The sequence below is a fragment of the Manacus candei genome, unplaced genomic scaffold (genome assembly GCF_025592945.1).
Source record: "Manacus candei isolate 608988 ecotype Guabito, Panama unplaced genomic scaffold, ASM2559294v1 h1tg000008l, whole genome shotgun sequence".
NCBI lineage: Eukaryota > Metazoa > Chordata > Aves > Passeriformes > Pipridae > Manacus > Manacus candei.
Genome location: NW_026138056.1, coordinates 6490755 through 6512352, shown reverse-complemented (window position 1 = coordinate 6512352; position 21598 = coordinate 6490755). Strand labels below are relative to the sequence as shown.

The window sequence follows — 21598 nt, the reverse complement described above, 5'->3', positions numbered from 1 at the left end:
CACCTCCTGCCACAGGTTTTGCGTAGAGCTGCCAACATCCTGACAAGCCTACAGAGGATCAAGGTGTGTCTAGTCTCCACTGTTGTCTTCACTGCTGCTGTTTTCCACCTCTTATATGAAGCAGTAGGTCAATTAATAAGAGCCTTTTCTTCAAGAGAGTCAACTCCTTGTTAATAATCACTGGCAATGGTTTTGCATTTTGATGCCTCAACTCTCTCTGTATAGGAAAAAAAGGGAAAAAAAGGAAAGAAAACTCTTTTGATATAAAAGCACTGCATATCAGAGGTGACAGTGTACTGTTGCCTGCTGCTTTGGTGTTTTAGCACTGCAAAGATCATTAAAAATAAAATCTTGTATGTCAGAAATGCATGTACATCTTATTTGGCAGAAGGATCCATAGACATTGTTTTTAAGATAAGAAATAATCAGATTTCTCCCAAAATATGGAATTGTGATAATGCTGAGGCAATAAACAATCACAGTAATCCTCAGCCTCCAACTGGACAAGTGAAAAATCCCCATATTCTGGGAATTGGAAGCTGAGAAAAGTTTGGAAGACTTGTCCAGCTTCAGGATGTCTAGGGGGAATATAAGCTGTGGTACACATGGAGAGGCATCTGGTCACCATTATCAGGTTTAAGAAAGTCACATCTAAACTTTCATGCTAAGGAACCATCAAATGACCTTTCCTCCATGATTTGAACTGTTTTGTCAAAACAGGCAGAAGTACTCTCTACTTGCCAGAAGCCTGGTTCTTCTTTCATAGACACCAAGAACTGCCTCCTGAGTATAAAGACACCACCTCTGACTGGAAAGGGTTTTAGGTCCCAAATCACTGAACACCAGGAAATTACTCTGAAGGTGTATCACTGTATACTTGCCTTGGTTTTGAAATCATCTTTATACTTACAGACTTCTTAAATGGGGCACAGTCCAGCACTCTAGTGTGGGTGAGCCTGTGGTCCAGCACAGGATGACAGCGTATTTTGGCAGCTTGGGCATGGCCCTCGAAGGGCAGCCATACATTCTTGGGATATCACTATTCTGTTCTTGCTTCCCACTGCATCTCTCAGTTTTCCTACCTTTTGCAGCACCACCACTGGTTTTGTTTGCTGACTGAAAGGCTAAGAATTTGCCCAGTGGTAATGAAGAACTCAGTGATGTAAGGGGAAAGAGAGAATGAGTCTTGTTGAGGTCAAAGATTTTGCTATTTTTTTGAGATTCAAAAAAATGGAAGGAATTTGTTTTATAGAATAATCATACACACTGTATTTATTGCAACTGAGCATTTGTTTGCCTTATAGGTTGCTTTTAGCATTTTCATGTTTCATACCAGCTAAAGAATTTATCGCAGGCATTGGTGTGTCTTCACTACTTAGCACGCTAGCCAGAGCTACTACTGCACGTGCCAGCATTCTCCAGGGGGTAGCAGAGTGGTAAGGTTACGTCTGCACTCCAGGCTACTTGGATTTACCCCAGACACTCCAGCAACCTCCCTTAAGAGCTCCTATTGCAAGATGAGAAGTCTGCAAGGGCATTAAAGGTCCTTGAAAGAAGATTTACATGTATCACAAAGAACAAATCCTAAACAGCCCTCTGTCAGGCTTAGGTGTAGGGAAACTGTAGAGAGTTTACTTCATTAGTCCCTTATTATTTTGGCTGATCTCAGCTCTGCAGTGACACTCCTGAAATTCATGATTATTTACTGTCACAGTTACTTAGTAAACCCAGCAGGAACTTGCAAGAGCAACAGGGGGTGGGCCACACAGAACAGTAAAATTAAAACAAGCACACAAAAGGGTGGGTGGCAACGTTGCTGACCCTGGCTCCAGCGCCAACTTTGGCTCCTGCAGCCCCATGAAATGGAGTTGAGAACTTGTGAATAGGCAGAGGAAAGATGTAGCAAGGGGCAAGAGGCCATTACCTCGAGATAGCGGTGAGTTTGGAAACTAGCAGTGATATTTTTACATATTGCTGAACTAACATGTGAGCAGTGTGTAGAAAGGCAGCAAAGCTTTCTAGCTTCCTGAGGAGCTACAATTCCCAGGATGGTGTCTCCCATCATGGATCTTCAGCACAGAGCTGCCTCTCCTGGAATGTTCTGTGTTTTCGCCCCACAGCACCTCCGGTCTGCCATCAAGCCAAGAAGTTGTGTGCAGGACAACCTGTCACACACCACTGTGGGTGCCACAGATTTGCACTGAAGAAATAGGAAAGCGTGAGAAAAGTAGTGTCATGTCGATTTTGTTAAAATAGAGTGCTGCTCCTTTAGAACTGATTATTTTTTTTTTGGTCGGTTATTTGAAAACAACTGGGCTTTGGATATTAGTGGTAGAGGGCACAGCTGTTTTAAGATTTCCCTGTCATTGCAAGTGGCTATAACAGGATGTTCTCTGCAGCTCAATGCAATTTTAAATGACTCAAGCAATGACCTCTTGGTCATTTATTTGGGGAGGCTGTTCCAGAGACTAGTAAGTATCACTCCTGAATCCAATCTGAACTTCCCTTTGCTCAGAAAGTTTGAGCTTAATTTTCACATAGGGCAAGGTGAAGGTGTTGTCCTTCTCTCTTGCTAAAGGAATATGTTTCCCAGCAAACCTGCTGCCTCACCTTTTTGAGGACAACTTTAACTCCAGAGGAGGAAATGAATTTTCGCTTCTTTTCACTCCAGTTCACTTGCAGAGCCAGGGGATGGAGATGCATCCCATTCTGAGTCACTCACATATCTACTGAGTTGTCAACAAGAGGTCTGGCTCCAGAGATAAATTCTTCACTTACTTGAACTTACACAAAACCATTGAGCACTTTTTCCCCCCAAACAACAGTCCAGCACTGGCCCAGGTTGACCTGAGAGGTTGTGCAATCTCTGTCCTTGGAGGTTTGTCAGGATCCAGCTGAACAAAGTCCTGTACAACCTGGTCTGACCCTAGAACTTACCCTGCTGGAAGCAGGGGGTTGGACTAGAGACCTTCTGACACCCGATCGAGCCTATGTTTTCTTATAGATCTATTACCTTTGCCCAGCTCTTCTGTTTTGATTGAACTGACCCCTGAGCATGAAATTGAAGAAGGGAGGGAAAGGTGGCATCAGGTGGCCCTTGAGACCAGTTCAGGCACCATAACCTGCAGAGATGGGGAGATGATCTTCGTACATCTCCTGCTGCTAACACCCTCCCTTGTTGGAAGGTGGGAGGAGCTGTACAATAAGACCATTGCTGAGGGTTGTTCTGGGAAAAGTCTCTTCAGTGGTACCCATATTCCCATCAGAAAGACCACAAATGATGCCTTAATAACATGAACTCTTAGAGCTTGGGAAATTATTCCCTGTAGTTTTCACTGTCTTGGTTTTAAAACTTTTCTCACATTGAACATATCTGATCGTTTACTGAGATCGTAAGATCCAAGAATTGACATAATTCTGCCATTTCCTTTGTGGAGTTAGGTCTTTAACTCAAATCCATTGTCAGACACAGGCTTTTACCATCAGAAAGTTTAACATCCTACTAACATTTGACTTTAATGCCAGCTGGAAGGGAAGAGCGAGAACACCTCTGGAGAAAAAGGCCTCGCTTCTGATGCAAAGGGAGCTTTTAAAAGGGAAAGAGAGGAGCACAAGAAGCTTTTGGCTGACAGTCACAGTGTGGTGATGGACCTTCGCTGGCAAATCCAGCACAGTGAGAAGAACTGGAATCGGGAAAAGGTGGAGCTCTTGGACAGGCTTGATAGAGACCGGCGAGAATGGGAGCGTCAAAAGAAGGAGCTGCTCAGGCGGATAGAGCAGGTAAGGAGTCATCTTTGGTGAGCAGTGGCTGTTTGAAAGCATGAGACATTGCACCATTATTGTACTTAGGACAAGGTCAAGAGGCTGCATTAAAAAGCAGCGCAGGAACAGTTAGAGTTCCTTGGCTACATCAGTGTTTCTCATGCTACAAATCTATTTACATACACAAGGGAGTAAAAGGAAAATGCTCATAATCCCTGTAAAAGACCACTTATGAGAAATCAACTCCAGGTTAAAGGCCATTTCCTGCCTCATTTCAATTAACCTGAACAGTCATGGTCACATTCTGTTTGAGAGCTTTTGTGCATCTCTTTGTGCTAAAACACTCAGCCTACATGCAGGGTTGTTCAAGATTTGGTATACAGCTTCCTGCCAAAGAGCCTGTTCATCTGTGAATTAGCCACCAAAGATGCAGCTGCTGCAACTATTCAGTCTCAACAGAATTTTTTTTCTCTAGCAAAAGAACACAGGAATTAACATGAAGAGCCCTAACTGATAGCACAGTTATCAATACTAAATATTCAGAAGAGTATCAGTCACATGAATTTTGTGCACACTCTGCTGTCATTTGCAAATCTGAGAAGTGCATACCTATCCCCTTGTTTTTCATGCTTATCCATACTTTCATCTACTTAGTAGTAGAGACAAATTATACTTCATTTATTACCTGTCTGAAAGCCACACAAAAAACAAAGAGTTTAATGAGGGAGAGTTAATACACAGTTTTTGACTGAACATTGTTCATCTCTGAGTCACACATTCCAGGAAAAGTAATAAAAACAACTGAAATTGTGGGTCTTCAATTAACTGAATACTTCCTGTCCTTAGGACATCAGAAATGGAACCGCACCAGATGCCTGCACACGGTCTGGGGAGCATTACACTTGAGGCAAGCACTACACTTGAGAGTAGCTTCACAGGTTAAATTGATGAAAGCCCTGTGTAGCTTCATAATCAGTTTTTGAAAAGGGTTCATTGTCTGTGTCTTATGTTCCCATGTTGGGCCTGCAAAAAGAAGTTAAAGAAAACAGGCCGCAGATATTATGTGTGCAAGACTAAACCTTGATTTTGAGCTATGGCTATAGATTCTTCTTGCACAATGGGAATTAAGTAACCCTCAGAAAATTTTCCAGTATACTAGGGATGTAGACAGAAACTCTTTGGTTTATGTTCCCATCCTTATAAATTGTATTTTTTCAATATTATCTCTTTGATGCATCCTCAGTAGTTTGAGGGACTTAACCTGGTTAAAGACTCACAGAGAAATCCCCATTAATGTTACCTAGCCTTTAATTCTCTTACAGCCTGACATAACCTCTCAGTGTCATCTTGGGATAGCCTACAAAATAGCTCTTAACTAGTCCTGGAACTGATTTCTTTGTTACTATTCTGAAACCTCTAGGCTTTAACTATATATTTACTGTGCAACTTAGTTGTACACAGAATTAGCAACGAATAAGGGAAATAAAAAATACTATATCAAGATAATTTCAGAGGACTAGATGACCAGAAATAACATTTGAAATCTTGGCTACCTGCCTACAAGACTTCATAACTGCATCTTTGCTTATAATCAAACATTTCCCTCTGTGACAGGAAGCTTCCAAATATTTGCAGGCGTTTAGTTGAATATCCTCTCAGATTGCAGTCATACCCTGCTTTATATGGAAACAATTAGTATATCTTTGAAGTCCTTCTCCCATGGGGTTTTCTGTGTGTATTCCATGTATGGCAATATGTAGAGGATGAGGAGACAACACCAGTGTGTATGTTTGAAAAACAGAGTCTAAGAGATAGCAGAAACATGCTTGTCAAATTTCATACTAATGCTCTATGCCTGTCCGCTTTCACACAGCTCCTGAATAATACATGTATGATAAGGGGGAAGCTCACTCCAGTGTATAAAATATATAAAATACTTTACTCTGAATTGTTATGGGAATACTGCTCACATATAAAAACCATGATGACCTACTTTTTTCAGAGCTCAGAGTTGTTGTTTTTTCCTTTTAAGTACTCTGTCACTTTGTTTTCCCTTAGAGAATATCTCTCCCCTGTGCTCCTAAAGTTAATTGCACACAGAGCACATTGACAAATACTTAAACCCACAAGATTACCTGCATGAAAAGTGTGTTTAAATGTATAAACACATGGGGACTCAAAATCATTAGTCTCTCTTGAAAAGTTAGGGCAGTATTTCTCTCTTTAATTCTTCTGTCAGCTGTCTATTACTCAGAGAGCGAGCCAGCATCCGTACTGTTTTCTCACAAAGGTTTCTAGATCATTATTCTTACAGGATCTCTGAAAATCTGAAGGGCTCGCAATCGAAAGTATCTATAGAGAAAGCATGTAATTAATTACCATTTCTCCTTGTTTTGGATCTTGCCCATATACTGGAGAATGGACTCCAGGATCTCTTGAGATATACCTTCCAGATCCTGCGTTTATAGGACACCCTAATTTAGTTCCTTTTAATAAAACTGTTTCAGATTTTATATATCATGAGCAAAACACTGAAGATGCATTCGTGTTTTTGTAGACCTGAATCAATAAAAAAATCTCACTGTTTTTAGCTCAAGTGCAAATTTAATTGTTTGGGACCTCAAATGGTTTGATGTAAATTAGGCAGCATAATGTCTGTTTATTTTTCCAAACCTGTGTAACAAGATTAATATGTTTTGTAGGTTATCAGTCTCCAGTCAGAGTTCTAAAGAATGACTTGCATTTTTAGGTTATTGTCACTAATCTTAGCATGCTACTCTAGCAAAACATCAGAGTTCTTATCAGATTCCTGCTGTCATTCATCATGATTGAAAATATCACTTATTTTAGCCATCCTGTTGTATTTACAATTAAAAGCAAAATTGAACATCTAATTTAGAAAAATCAGAAGTTGATAATCTAATTTTAATATTGGCAGTTTCACTGATGGATCATCCTCTCTTCACCGAGCTTTTGCAGAGCGTAGAGTTAATAGCCTTGATGGTCCTTCTACAAATACACATTTTCTTCGAAGATGTTTTCCACGCACAATTAATCCCTTTGACGATGCTGTTCTGTACAAACAGTCAACTCTCTAGCCATGCATTAAGGCTAGACCATTTATAAAACAAAATTTTTGGCTTTTATTAAGCATAATATCCACCTGTGGAAATGAATGATGTACATAAAAGCCCAACCTTTGTACTGCTGACCAGGAAAAAAAAAGTGTTTGTTTTGATGAGACTCCAAATCACTCACCCTTCCTTGAGCCTCTACTTGTATTGCTATCAGGATTGCTTTTAAATAACAGTCTGTGTTGATTTGTTTCCTTTAAAATCAAATTACAGACAGATGCATTATTTTGTGTATATATACAGTGTGTATATATGTATACCTATACATGTAAACAACCAAAACTATACATACACACATCTAGTCACTCAAAATCCCATGAGTAATAGCATCAAAGTTCTAGAGGCATCTCCCTTTGTGGAAGGACCAGTAAAGCAAGGTCTGTGTCCCTCAGAGGTGCACTCCTGGAGCCAGGCAGCAATCTCCAGGTGCCTCCCCAGGGTGTGGGTGCCTTGTTCCTGGGGAAGGATGAGTTCTGCCAAACGCCATACACTACAGAAGTAATTGCTGCTCCTTTTAACTTGCCTTGTCTCCAGCTTCAGAAAGAAGCGAGCCCACGAAGAGGAGGTGGTTTGCTGTGTGAGCAGAACGAGAGTAGCCGTCGTCCGTTTACGACCCAGGGGAACCTTCACATGCCTCGTCCAATGGGATCCAGATCCTACTCTGATTCAGACACCATTCAGTTTGACGATCGGTCGCTGTCGAAGCTGAAGGAGAGTGATCGGTGCAGTGGCACAGAAAACCTCTTTCTGGAATCCCTGTCTCTTGATTCCCCCGACGAATCTGATGAGCATCGGCCTCGGCAGCTGGAGCGGGAGAAATTCTTGACTGGATTAACGGAAGTATGCACTCATCTACATTTTATCATGCTGGCGTGTTATCTCTCGTGTCAAAATTGGTACAGCATCCCTGCTGTAGGAAATGAGATATTGTGTCACAGGCACTACTTACAGTGGTGGATCCACTGTAAAATCCACCCAGTAGTGGATTTAGTGGGAACAAGTTTTCATTCCTTGTTATGAGCCAATTACACCAATGTCAATCACCTAAGAAAGTGGGAGCCAGCCTAAAGGTCCCAAGATTACTTTGTCATCATATTATGTATGATAACTATATTTGACACAACATTAAATCACTTCCAGTTGTAAGTAGGTATGTATTTATGAAGAAACACAGGCTTTTATTTTGTTAGTAAAGCAGTAAGTGCTGTAGAGAGGCACTTTCTTGTTGTTCTTCCGTGGTTGCCTTTTAACCAGATTAGCATAAGTAAGTGAGATGAGATGTTAAAAAAATAAAGTTATTCATCAGAAGAATATCTACCCTGAAATCATACCAGAAAGCTATAAACATGTGTAACACAGCACTAAAAGATGCCATTGGGACATAGTGAATGTAGTCTGTGTCCTGCAAAAATCTGCACCACAGGAGGCTTATTTTCACCACTTCCAGGTCCTCTGTTTATATTGCTGCTGAATGAAACCCAGGTTTCCCATTCCCATATGTTGTACAAAGCTAAAGGATTGCAAAATCAAGTTTTTTGAGAGGAAGCAAAGCAAAAAATACTAAGAGAGGCAAGAAATGTGACTGCCCTTCTTACATTTTAAGTAGCTGTAGGTACCTATGTATTCCAGATTTTCTTCCCTCAGTGCCATAAATGTATGGCTGGCAGTGTGGGCTCCCATATTTTTTTCTTAGCTTTTATTTCATGCATGTCCAAGTGCTCAGTGAAGAATGTCAGTACTAGTGTCAGGGAACTAAGTTTTGTGTTTAATTTTCATTGCTGTTTCCTTTCTTTCAGATTAAGTCTGATATTTAGACAAGGGACCTCTCTCTTCCCTTTTCTGTTTTTCAGACATTACTGTCATTAACAAAAATGTGGGCAGCAAAATTTGGTCTTTAGTGATATTTGCATAACTTCTTTCCTTCAAAGTATGTTTTAGGGCAACCTGGGCAAAGTAATTTTCCCTCAGAGGGTTTGTTCAAGTGAGACTGATTGCAGTTTAATGAATAGCTTAACTGAGGATGCACAGAGACAACTGCAGCCTGCTTGACTCTACCTCTCCACTATATTTTCTCTTTGGTACTAACTGCAGAAGTCAATCCAGCCTTCACCCTGATCATGCATTCACTTAGATCAGATTTACTCTGCAGTAACTCCACTGAAGACACCAGTGTTATTCCAGAATTATACCACAGTGAATGGAAGGAGGATCAGTTTACTACTATTTTTTTCCTGACTCTGGATAAATACCAGAAGGTATTTGCTGAGTTAAGCAGTGCTGTTTCTGAATAGTCCCAATTTGAAATGCACTTCTGTGCTGGTAATGTGCTTGCTGTCATGAGATCAAATAAAAGTAAGAGGTATTAATACTCTTTTTATCCTGATCATATTTTGTAATCCCTATAGATTATTAGAAATATAAGCAAACAGTTAAAATCACTGTAAAGCAATTGCTTCAGAAGCATCTATTTAAAACCTCAACTCATGATGGGAATTGTCACAGGGAAATAACTGCCATAAAAGCATCTTAATTCCATTAGCAAGCTGCAGGTATTCCCCCTGTGAAAGAAGCTACAGTCTTCCTAAGCATTGATTTGATGAGTTTAATGAGTATCGACTGGTGCCACTTGTTGATTCCTAGAGAAACATATAATGAAATATTATGTCAAAGCACCTCGGTTTATCTCTTACTGCAGCACAGCTAGGTCTCTCATATAATATAGATTACCTCCACAGAACACTTTCACTCACAAATATATGGTCCAAAACACTATATCGTGGAAAAAAGCCTTTTGGAGGCTACCTCCATTTGATTGCATGGGCATATAAAAGTTCAAGGCTGTTGTAGATTTGCCACGTGGGTTTTACCTGTGCAGTGTGTTATCCCGATGGGATTGCCCATTCTACTGCCTATGTATAAAGTGAAGAATATTTTCACTGGCAATTTAAAATTATTTATGAGAGAGAAAATCAGATACTTTTTAGAGACAAAACACACCTGGTGCAACTAATGGGAAGCGAATAAGTTAATGGTTCAGAAATAACTTATTCTATTTTGTTTCTGTTTTTACTCAGGAGGAAGAAACACACAAAGGAAATCTTCAAAGGTGAGTAAAACTTGCAGGGAAAAACCCAGCAAATATTCAGGTACCAGAACTATAGCTCTCTGCACCCAAACCGCAGACCTGAGACATAGCTGTGCCGCCTCCTAAGTGGCCTGCTAGCCAGATTAATGGATTTACCCAGGGATTAATTTATCGCAATATGCTTCTGTTCTACTCTGAATAACTTGGGCCATATTTAGCTGTAGTGCACAAAGATCACACTGTAGGAAAGTACATGAAGCTGCAGCTTACAGGGAAGGCTACGCCTACCTTAGTGAGTAGTGCAAAACTGTAGATCCTGAAACCCAACCCATGCTCTCTGAGATTGCCACCAATGCAAACCAGAGGTTCTGACTTGGAGATCCACTTAAAAACTGTATTCACCTGACTGCCTAACAGAAACACCCCAACTGCAGCTGGAGCTCTTGATTAAAAACTCACAGTGTGACTTTACTCTGTCCTCCAGATCACTAATACGTGAAAACTACTACTTGCTGAGTTCTCACATAGCTTGAGTTACCTCATTGAGATGATTCTGATAACTACACTTACTTGCATTTTTATGTAGTCCTGTTCAGATAGGGGGTTTTTTGTGTGATTTTTTTTTTTTTAAACAAAGCAGTAGGGCAACTCATCTGAATGCCTGTGATTTGTATGAGTGAGTGAAATGCGGGAAAGCCAAGAATTCAGCATTATCACTTGGAGATTCCCTTGGGTTGAATTTCAGCATGAGCTCAACTCACCAAGCCAGTTCAATGTAACAGCATCTCAGCTGGAGGTCCCACATCACTACGCACCAGCTGTGCAGCCTGGGCAGTCTCAGAAGTGGGAGTGGATTTGCTGATTTCCCAGCAAGTCAGAAATACTCCACACTTGTTTGAAAAGTCTGCCTTGCATTGTCACTAACACTCATTTTCTATGAATGGTATAATTCTTAAATGCATCCTACTGTTCCATATTCAGACATTTGCCAAGCAGTAATCCATGAGAAAGCAGTAAATTAAGAACCATTAACAAACCATTTGGTACCTTTACTGACACATCAGCAATGTTTGCATTCACAGCTATTTTAAAGATAATAGAAGGGGACTTCAATAAAAGAAAGGGCAAAGGAAGGAAAATTAGGAAAAGCTTTTTCACCTGGGGGGTGATTGGGCACTGGAGCTTGCTCCCCAGGGAAGTGGTCATAGTACCAAGCCTGCTAGATTTCAAGAAGCGTTTGGTCAATGTTCTTATATGCATGGTGTGATTTTTGAGGTTATCCTGTGCAAGGACAGGAGTTGGACTTTGGGTCCCTTCCAAGTCAGGTTAGTCTATGATTCTATGATTGAAGTGGTTTTATATGTAAGCAGATAGTGAAAGCTGGGTTTCCAGAGTTAATTTGCTAGTGAAAAAAAGTCAGTCTGTGACAATTTCCAAGCCTATGAGTGACTCTCTTGCGTTCCCATCTCCAGGGCAATGTCCGTTTCTTCCATGTCAGAATTTCAGCGCCTGATGGATATTTCTCCATTTCTACCCGAAAAAAACCTGCCTTCATCCAGCAGCAAAGACGATATAACCCCTCCCCTGTCTCCCGATGATCTGAAATACATCGAGGAGTTCAACAAAAACTGGGATTACAATAGCACTAGGAACCATGGCGGGGCCACTGAGAAGCCTACAGAAGGCTGGGCAGAAAGGACAGAAATTGGGAAAGCTGGGAATGATCCTGCTTCAGATCCATTCCAGGCATCATCATGGTACCTCACCACCAGTGTCACTATGACAACTAACACCATGACCAGCCCAGAGCACTGCCAAAAGCAGCCAACTAGGAATCACGGAGTAACCGAAAAAATGGGAGTTCGGGTGTTTCACAGCCCACCGGTTGTCCGTAGGTTTGATAACTCAGTGATAGCTGGCAGTGAAGGGAAAAACCAGGTTGAGCCAGACTTCCTGTTTTCTGTGACCAAAGCTATGGGGAATGTCACTGAGACAAAAGGTGCTTCCTCAGATATGTTTGGAAGATGGTCTTGTGACCTGGCCAAACATCATAAAGATTTTCTGGAGAATGGCCTTCATCCCATTGAACGTCCTATTTGCACTACTGTGGGCTTTGCCTCACCCTTGCACAGCTTGGAGATGTCAAAAAACATGAGTGATGATATGAAGGAGGTTGCTTTCTCTGTCCGAAACGCAATACGCTCCAACTCCACGGAGCCTCAGTTTAAGGACACTGCGTGTCAAACCAATGGTATGAGAACGACAGGGACACAGACCACCCAGACCATCAGCGTTGGCTTGCAAACAGAAACCCTGCGCAATATCACCAGCAGCCCACACAAGTGTCTGACACCAAAGGGGGGGTCCACACCTGTTTCTTCACCATCCAGGAGCCTAAGAAGCAGGCAGGTGACCCCCGTCATTGAAAAGGTCCAGGCTAAGTTTGAACGCACGTGCTGTTCCCCCAAATATGGCTCTCCAAAGCTGCAAAGGAAAATCCTTCCCAAATCAGACCAGCCAAATAACCGGACTACACCTGGCACACCTCAGAAAGGATTCAGTGAATCCGCCTGGGCAAGATCAACTACTACACGGGAGAGTCCTGTCCACACCACTATCAATGATGGACTCTCCAGTTTGTTCAACATTATTGACCACAGCCCCATATTTCATGAGACCTTCCAAAAATGCCCCAGATCCAGCAGCCGGTCCAGGTCTGCAGAACCCAGACCAGAACTGGGCCCATTGCAGGAGTCATGTACAAATGCCCGTGGCAGATCACCCAGTCCTCTCCGGTTGGGGACAGAGATGCAAAAGGAAGAAGGGACTGAGGTGACAAGTATCAGGCAGGACTTATCTGCTCCTCCAGGGTACACGCTTGCAGAAAATGCTGCCAGGATCTTGAATAAGAAACTTTTGGAGCATGCCTTAAAGGAAGACAGAAGGCTACCTTCACACAGCCCACCAAATCTTAGCAATGACAACAGCACAGGAGAAATTGTCAAAGTAGATCCAGGGTCCATAGAGGTAATGAGTTTGCTTGTTTTTCCTCCTATAGCTAAGTGCACTCTTCTTTGAACAAATGCATTATGAGATCTCTTGCAGTCCTAGTGAGTATTTACAATAAATATCTTAGTTCTGTCGTGGTACCACCAGTGAGTTCCAGTCATGAAACTATTGGATTAGTCACTGAAGGACTCACTAAAGAATTGAGTTTCTACCTTGGCAGCTTATTTGGCCTGAAAACATCAGAAGAGTTCTATCTTTCTAGGATAAAAATGGTTCTGCTCTGAATGGTTGGGGTAAGGATTTTTTGTCACAAAACACACTACATGGTACAGATGCTCTAGGGACTTCAGGTTGGAGTAAATTTCTCTTTTATGCTGGATGGAAAGGTAGCTTTCTCCTACACAAGAACAGGTGTTAACAAGTTTGTGTGAGTAACAGTCTCTACGATACCCTGAACCAAAGCTTCAGGGCCTTCAGCATACGTTTTCTGAATGTATCTGATTAAGTTTGGCTCAGGTCTGTGAATGTGATTAAATGGCATGAAATTTGCTACTAACTGCTGCTGCCTTACAAAAATAAGAAAAAGAAAAAAATATATACATATAATCAACTAGTCTAAGCACGTACCTACTTAGTGTTTAAGAACTCCTTATTGATATTTTGTCATCAATAGTGTAACAGTCATCATCTGTCTCAGCAAGTGTACCCAGATGTTAGGGGTCAGTCTCAGGTACAATTATGTGCTAGAGCAATCAACAAAAAAAGAGTGTGTCATGATGGATGAAAGCTTTCAGTTATGAGTGTATAAACATCCTGTTTCTGGTGAACCCACATGCCCTTGAGAGTGTAACTCTGAGAAGGCCTGGAAAAGCTGAATTATGCCCAGCTCTTACCACTATATGTTGCCTTTCTGGTGCAGCGCTGAAATGGCATGTGCCCTGCTGGTTGGTTATATTGCCCAGAGCAGGGACAGGCACTTGTCATCCTCTCTGCCCTGTGCTGCCCCTTTGACATCCTGATCATTTTGGTGAGCCCTGGCTGCAGGGCAGCAGCTCCTTCTTGATCCCTGTACACCCCGGACATCCCACCTTGCCTTCAATGGGCAGACTCCTAGCCCTCCTGTCTCAGATAGCCACAGAAGGGAAGGTTCAAAGCCTGTTTCCTAACTCAACATTTGGCTTGAAGGATTTGTGGGAACCTGAGTGCTGGAACCTTTGGTCTGCAGTTTACCTTGTGCTAGTGTCAATATGCAGTCAGTTCCTCTTTTGTAGGTGCTGCTCTGAGGGTGTGATCTTTTTTGCTTAACAGAGGATCCAAAGGTGAGGGTATATTCCCTATATGCAGTTTAAACAGATATAAGTTGGGAAGTTTTTACATAAAAAAAAAAAAAGAAACCACATGCACATTATAAATATTAGTGAGTGAAACTGGTCTTTTTGCACATACGTCAGAGTGAATAAAAGTGGAAAGTAGCCTCATTTATTTGACTTTTTCTAGTTATCTCTATTTTTTCCTTAGTTTGAAATATTGAGAATACATTACTGGTCCTTTTTAGAAAGTGTGTTGAACTCTAGCAGGTTCAACTCAGCTTTGCCTTCAAGGCATCCCTGGAAACTCTTGATTCCCTCCTGTATCTTCTAAATGTCTCAGCAGATTTCAAATATATCAACGGATGTCATCCTGCATCATTATAAATTGTTGTTGGCAAAATGCAACTAGCGTCAGTACCTGAGTTTGATGCACAGAGAGATTTGGGTCAATGCTATATAGCAAAAACTCATTGACTATCAAATTGGCAGAAAATTGCTCCTTTTTGTGAATTCTCAGTATCTTCTGCTGATTTTTTTGATTTCTGATCTTCAGAGCTAAGACTTGTTTTGCCTTGCAGCTCCTACTTGGCTGTTATGACTGCTATCTAGATGCACAGGTTATGTTCTTCGGTGATCCTGTCATTTCTCAGGACTGTGCATTGAAAAGGAAGGTGGTGGGCGTTCACAGGATAAGCTTAGCTTTTCCTAGGTGGGGTGGTGCTGTGAAAGATATACTCAATGGAGCATGGGTTTGCTGCTGAAAACAAAACCACAAATAAGTTTATACTCTGCAGATGCCTTGGATTATTTGTGGATTATGCCTACTTCATAAATTACACTTTGTACAAATTCCATTTGGTACATTTTGTACAAAGCCAGGCGCAGCAGTTCAGCGAATGATGATCATGAAGGAGGCAGGTTTGTTCTTGAGGAAGCATTGACAAGACGCTGCCACCTTACTGTAGATCCTTGCTCTGCTTCCCCCTCACCTGTTGATTTCTGGCCAAGATAAGTGACCTTCTTACCACCTTCTGGCCTTCTGGTTTCTGCAGTCGTGGCACAGTATATTAAATGACTTTTAAACTTGCATGCAACACCTCTTGGTGACTTTTCTTTAATTTGAGCTTCTGAGTTGTTTAGTTACATAATATCCTTTTATATTCCTGCTGCAAATACGAAATCTAGTTCATATATATATTCATGTATTTACTTACATAAGTATGTGAGCATGGGAGTGTATATGCATACAGAGTAGCAATAACTTTGTATTTTCTAACTCGCCCAGAGCTGCCTACAAGTAAATTTATTCCACCTAGTGTGGCCTATTAGTGTCTTATCCTGCTAATTCATTAAACCACTATCTTACTTGCATATCATAGGATTTATATTATTAAAAATGCAGATTAGCATTGCCTAAGCAACAACGTAAGAGCTGTATGAACATTTTACTTCCATGACTAGCAGGGGTGTAGATCATGGAGGTTACACAACAGTCCTGGACTGAGGGTCAGACTCATTTCTGGAGACAGCACTGTGAAAGGACCATCCACACAAACCCACAGAGGAGAGGGCAGGTGCTGCATCCTCTGCTTGCCAAGTTGCTGCATGTTTGCCACTAAACTGCTCAGCATGGAAGGAGGAATGTGAAAAATTATGGAAGGTGTTGTCAGAATTAAAGGGCTTTTGCTTTAGTTTGAGTCTTCCATCCAGCATCACTGTTAAAGAGAAACAAGGGAAAATGGTTAGGCAATGGGCTGTCATGAAACCTGAGCAACACAAGCATGAGTAACACAAAATATTGGACACTTTTTCAATTGTTAAAGATTTCATAAATGGAAATTCTCTCCTGAAATTAAACAAAGGGGAAAAATACAGCTTTATTCCTCTTTCATAGTAATGTGGTTTTCCCTTACCTTAATCAAGGTTGGCAAAGGATAACTTTCTGCTGAGTAGAAATGTTTGTTTTGTTTACTGCTATTCCTCTTCTGAGACTGTGCTGGGATTGTAAAAGATTGGTTTGTTTGCTTCCTTCCTTTCTGAATCTTTTTCTGCTAGCGGCTTATCTTTTATTTTTGATTATTAGTTTCCCTGTGATAGCAGTGGTAACATGATCTGAATGAGTAGTAACATCTGGAGACTTCTTTCTTGCTGACATGAAATCTTCACTTTAAAAAAATAATCGATTAAAACAGTTATTTCCAACTACTTGCTTTCTTTTTCTTTTCTGTCTGTTCTGTCCAGAACCAAACTGTCTTATTAACTGCCCCCTGGGGACTCTAACCCTGCCTGCCTCACTGCTGTAAGTCCTTTCTACCTTGTTTCCAGAGCTTTCCGAAAGCGGTCATCTTTGAACATGTGGGTTAACAAAGGGAAATAAATGATCACAGCTCCAGAGGTATCAGTGCCCACCCAATATCCCTGTGGGGTCCTTTGTGTGTCACAGTCAGGAAGCGCTCAGGATAGGAGCTCATCTGCCGTGTCCTGCAGCAGCACGGGCTATGAAGAGGTCACACTTAAGGCAAAATTTAAAACCAATACAAGGGTATGCAAAGGGGTTGGGAAGGGATTCAGAATTATATCAAACCTTTTTTCTTTTTTTTTTTGACAAATATACAGCACTGCACAGGGCTTCTGGCTGCCCCAGGGTGCCTCCCCTCCAGCCCTGGCTACAGCAGCAGGTGGAGAGGGCTGGGAAGGGTGCTCCAGCACCCCGTGGCTAATAGTCACTTTTGCTCATTAAGCTGTTCCAGGCCTAGTTTTGGCCAATGGCTGCAGTTGCCACAGTGAAGGGATGACGCTGTGCAGACATGAGCTGTGACCATTCACTCTGCCTCAGAGAAAAGAGAAAACTGTTGTTTGGGTTTTTTTATTAGTATAGGCATAGCCACCATGGCTGACAGCTTGGCTTAGGAAATAGCTGGAAACTGAAGCTGAAATAATCTTTCCCATTTTCAGTGTTCAGACTAAGAAGTGCTGCCTGTCCACCCACAAGGAACAACCAAACTAAATTACTCACAGGATAATTTTTTTAAAACATTTCTAGCTATGGCAGCTACGTTTGGAAGGTGAGGAAGGGTTTTCACAAACCATTCTGCAGTTTCCTTGTCATGGCTGGATTTCCACACAGCAGGTGGGGGTGACTGACTCAGCAGCCAGCACATTATAAGATTACGCTGCCAGTCACTTTTGGCCCTGGAGCCACCACCAGCACAGCCTTGTGTGGTGCTGGGCATGTGTACATCACAGATAAGATGAGCTTAACCCTGCTGTTCGGTAAAAGCTGACCAACATCTGCGGGTGTGCTGGAGAGAGGCTTTTGAACTGGGAGGCAGCAGTGGAAATAAATTTCATTATCGCCATGCTAACTCTGATTTACTGCTCTGAAACTAGGATAAAGCAGCCAGAAGCAAGCAATGCTATAAAGATATCATTTTAAGCCTCTGTTTAGAAAGAGGCTAAGACAAAACCAGGCAAATCTCATAGCCTCAATTCTCCATGTTCTGCTGCCCATGAGTGTTGCTGTGCAGATAGATTTCTCTTAACAAATCTGAGTTTATTGGTAGCTTTCACAGACCATATGTTGCCCCAGGCACTGTGGCATAAGGTGAAGTAAGGACACACAGTCAATCTTTTTGTTAACACTGATTTATATTTCAGCCTTACTCTTGTTTTAGCAAGGGTCGTGAAGTTTATGGTGCAGGGATGGAGTGGGAGGTGAGGACACAGAGAGGTAGGAAGTGGTTCAGGCTGAGGACTCACAGCCCCCTGACCATCTCCTGCAATGGGTCACTGGCCTCGCTCTCTGTGAGTGCTGAGAGCAGGTGGACATAGGTCTGGCTCAAGCACTGGTGCACAGCTCCCTGTTGGCTGCGCATTGCCCCAAAGGCACCAAGGTTGACCCTTCACTGAGGCTTCCTCAAGTCTGAAAATGCACTCTCTCCCCACAACGTCTCACCAGCTCCGTTTCTCATACCTCAGCTCTGTGTCTTCAAATTTGATCTTTCTGTCATGTTTTTGTCTTCGTGTTTGGTCTTCCCACTCCAATGGAGAGGTTCAATGGCATATCACCTTGTTTGTTCACTGCCAATCACATCATGTTACCTACTCCAATATTCTCCATCCCTAGTTGTGTTTCTCTTTCTCCATGTGAAACAGTGTGCTGAATCCTTGTATCTCCACTGCATTGTTCTACTGCTGCCTTGTTTTCCCTGTGCCTTACTGTACCAGAGCTTTTCCTTTGCACTGTATTGTTTTTGGTCTCTCTCTTCATTTATTGCCAGTTTGCATTCTGACTTTGAGACTTCTTTTTATTGAACTCTTCTGTCCTTTCCAGTGACTGCTGCTTAGTGTACACATTGCTATAGGTTGACAAACTCCTCTGATTTGCTTTTATAAATCACAAAGTATGCAGTGAGATTCAGAAGTTTGGCTTTGGCACTATGAGACAGACTTGCTCCCACAGTCACTCACCTTGGTGTAAGGAGCATTCAGAGTGAGACAGGAAGCCCAGCTGCACTATGAGCAAAGTCCATAAATATTAGAGGCATTACCAACTTAGTGCTAGGGTGAAAAATCACAACTGTAGATAGTTTCTAATCGCAAATGCAAGCTAACCAAGCCTGAACAGTAGAAAGTTGGTGGAGTAATAAAATTTCCATTTTCTTCCATTTCTGTGAATGTCCTCTTCAACATTCAGTACCTCTGAATCCTGTAATTCAGGCTTCAGCAGCTGGCAGTAAGAAGTGATGTTCCAGAAGACAAAATCTGTCGGTAAGCCTCATCTTTAACCCAGCTGGAGATCATAACTACTCCTATAGTCATTATTCCACTGCTAAGAAGTCTCCTGCATGTCACTCTGAACTCTGAAGCAGACAAAAGGAGTCAGCCATTGATTTTCACCCCTCTTGCAAATGCCGAACCCAGCCCTTTTATGCCAGGTCAGCACTTAGAGTAAAATGAATGAATAGTGGATTTTCCTGAATTATCATGCAAATGTACTTTTCAGCTCTTCTCTTTCTAGCACAAGGAGAATTAGCAAATGGAAGTTTGTCAGCTGTTTCAACTCATCTCAGACCTCTTTCATTCTCTCCCTTACCTGTTCCATAAATCATGGACACACATGCAGATTCCTGGGGCCCACACACAGCCAGATGTTTGCTGCTTGCTTTTGTCCCGCCACATGACAGATGCTTAGCTTTAGTTTGAAGTTTTTGTTCCTTAATTCTTTGCGCATCCAGACAGCCTCTAATGCAAGTCACTAACCGCTATTTTGCTCTCTTGGCTGCCAAGGAACTACCTTGTTCTGCACTAGCCCCGTCCCTCCAACCCTGCTTCTCCCGGCCAGAAAGACCAGCGAACCGGCGCCCACCGTCACGATGGGCTTCACATTCCCCTACTGCCTCACAGTCGCAGTCCACCGGAGACCTGACTTCCTCAGAGGAGTGCGGAAGCAAGGAGCTTCTGGCAGAGACCCCCAGCCAGGGAGGCGAGCCGGCCTAACTCCGCATGGGAACAGGGGGCCGCAACTCGCCTCCGCCAGGTCACCCGCCAGCCGTCTCTGCCACGAAGGAGGGAGATCCGCTTGGAAAGGTCAAAGAATGTTCTCAGAAACAGCTGCTGAATGTCCGACCTGGGAAACAGAGGTGTTTCTAGAATGAAACAGTTAATGTGCCTGTAATAACTTAATTTTTTCATAGCTGAGAAAACTATTTTTGTCTCCATCTTTTCTACATACAGTATATTAACAAAAACAAAAAAAAAGGTTAAAATGATATAAAGTAAGATTTAAAATAAAATGTAAAATAAGTTTTAAGGGAATTTGAATACATGCTCGCGCTCTCTCCAAATACTGACTGCCTTTTGGTTACATTTGCACTGTTATATTTTCAGTTTTGGTTTGGGGTTTTTTTCTGGGTTGGGGTTTTTTTAATTTCGTGTAAAACTAGGGTCTTAAGTTAATTTTATTATATTTTAATGTCAGTGTTATCAGTTTTTAAAGGTAAGGGTCTTTAAGATGCTTCAAGTGTCTGAAGCGATACCTTTTAAGTAGTGAAGAAAGCCATTAAGCTCGTTCACTAGACTTGTGATCAATTGAGACGGAGCGGAATACAGGTAAACACAAAAAAATGTGTTAAAAAAAAAAAAGAATGCCTCAGAAAGTCTTACGGAGTTAGCTGTAAAATACACCTACAATACTTGACTTGCATGCCTCTGGGTCCTCGCACTTTAGTGCATGTACATACTGCTACTGTACCATCACATAAATGTGAGTCAATCTGTTTCACTGTAATATTGTTGTGAATTTACCTGTACTGTACTTTTATTGTTGGTATTCTTGCATTGACTATACAAAAAGAGTTTTTAAATTATTGTTAGCAGTTCAACTGGCTATGTACAGTGTTTACTGAGAACTTCCTTTGTTTTGGGAAAACCATGGGCATACTAAATTGTAACTGGTCTTATTTAAGCGTCTGCTGGAGACCATGTGAAGTGAAAATAAAACCCTCAGTATTTACAAGCTGCTCGAGTGCTTTGTGATGTTTTTTTATGATGGTACTTCCCAGGTTCATTTAACTGGGAGGAAAAAAAACCCTCAAACTCCTCCTTTACTCGTAAGGGAAGCAGAATGCTTCCTTGTGTGAAATAAGTCATGGCAAAGCCAAATATTATGCTGTGCTCTACATACACCTGTGAACACTGGATAAGGCCATGAGAAGTTTTCTAAATTCCCTCACTGAACTCCACAAAATATCTGCTCGCGCAGACAGTGGGACCCATCTCCTGAGTTTCTCTGAGGCCGTATGGCTTGTTGCTTTCAGTCGCTTATGGGAGTGAAAACCAGCTGGCTAAACATAATACCAAAAATATTGCATGTCCAGTATTAATCCAAGCTTATGGATCATCTGCATTACACACAGAGACCAATAAAACCAGGACTTTCTGTAAAACCAATGGCTAACACTGAGAAACAAATGCAGCCATAAATTTATGCTTCCAAGAGGTGGAAACCTCTCAAGCTATTTTGCCTGGGACCATCTGTTTGGCCACATGCTTTCTCTGGAGCCCCAGAACTGCTCTGACATGTTATCCCATCGCTGAGCTGGCTCATTCCTGTTCCATTTCCTTTACTGAAGCTTTCTGAGGCTCACTGGTTGAAGAGCACCATCTGCGATACCTAGAAGCCTTCCTGGTTGGTTCTGTCAAGGGGTAAGCCCCTCATATCCCATCCTGCTGCATCAGGCTGGCTTTCTAGGAAGTGTAATTCAGCTGTTGGATAAGAACAAACTCTCTAGCTCCCA

General features: G+C 41.9%; 1 protein-coding gene across 12 annotated transcripts in view; it reads left to right on the top strand.

The window, feature by feature from the left end:
- Nucleotides 1-20817, top strand: part of MTCL1 (microtubule crosslinking factor 1) — a 105124-nt gene extending 84307 nt beyond the window's left edge. For 8 of the 12 annotated variants that reach the window (XM_051772666.1, XM_051772655.1, XM_051772597.1 and 5 more), the window contains 5 exons: nt 3526-3780; nt 7431-7736; nt 9971-10002; nt 11454-13008; nt 19590-20817. In XM_051772666.1, coding sequence (XP_051628626.1) covers nt 3526-3780; nt 7431-7736; nt 9971-10002; nt 11454-13008; nt 19590-19799 — 2358 coding nt within the window. In that variant the 3' untranslated portion in view covers nt 19800-20817. Of the gene's footprint in view, nt 1-3525; nt 3781-7430; nt 7737-9970; nt 10003-11453; nt 13009-16541 lie in introns of all 12 variants that reach the window. The other 4 variants (XM_051772676.1, XM_051772658.1, XM_051772636.1 and 1 more) reach the window with 2 other exon arrangements.
- Nucleotides 20818-21598: the final 781 nt, after the last annotated feature.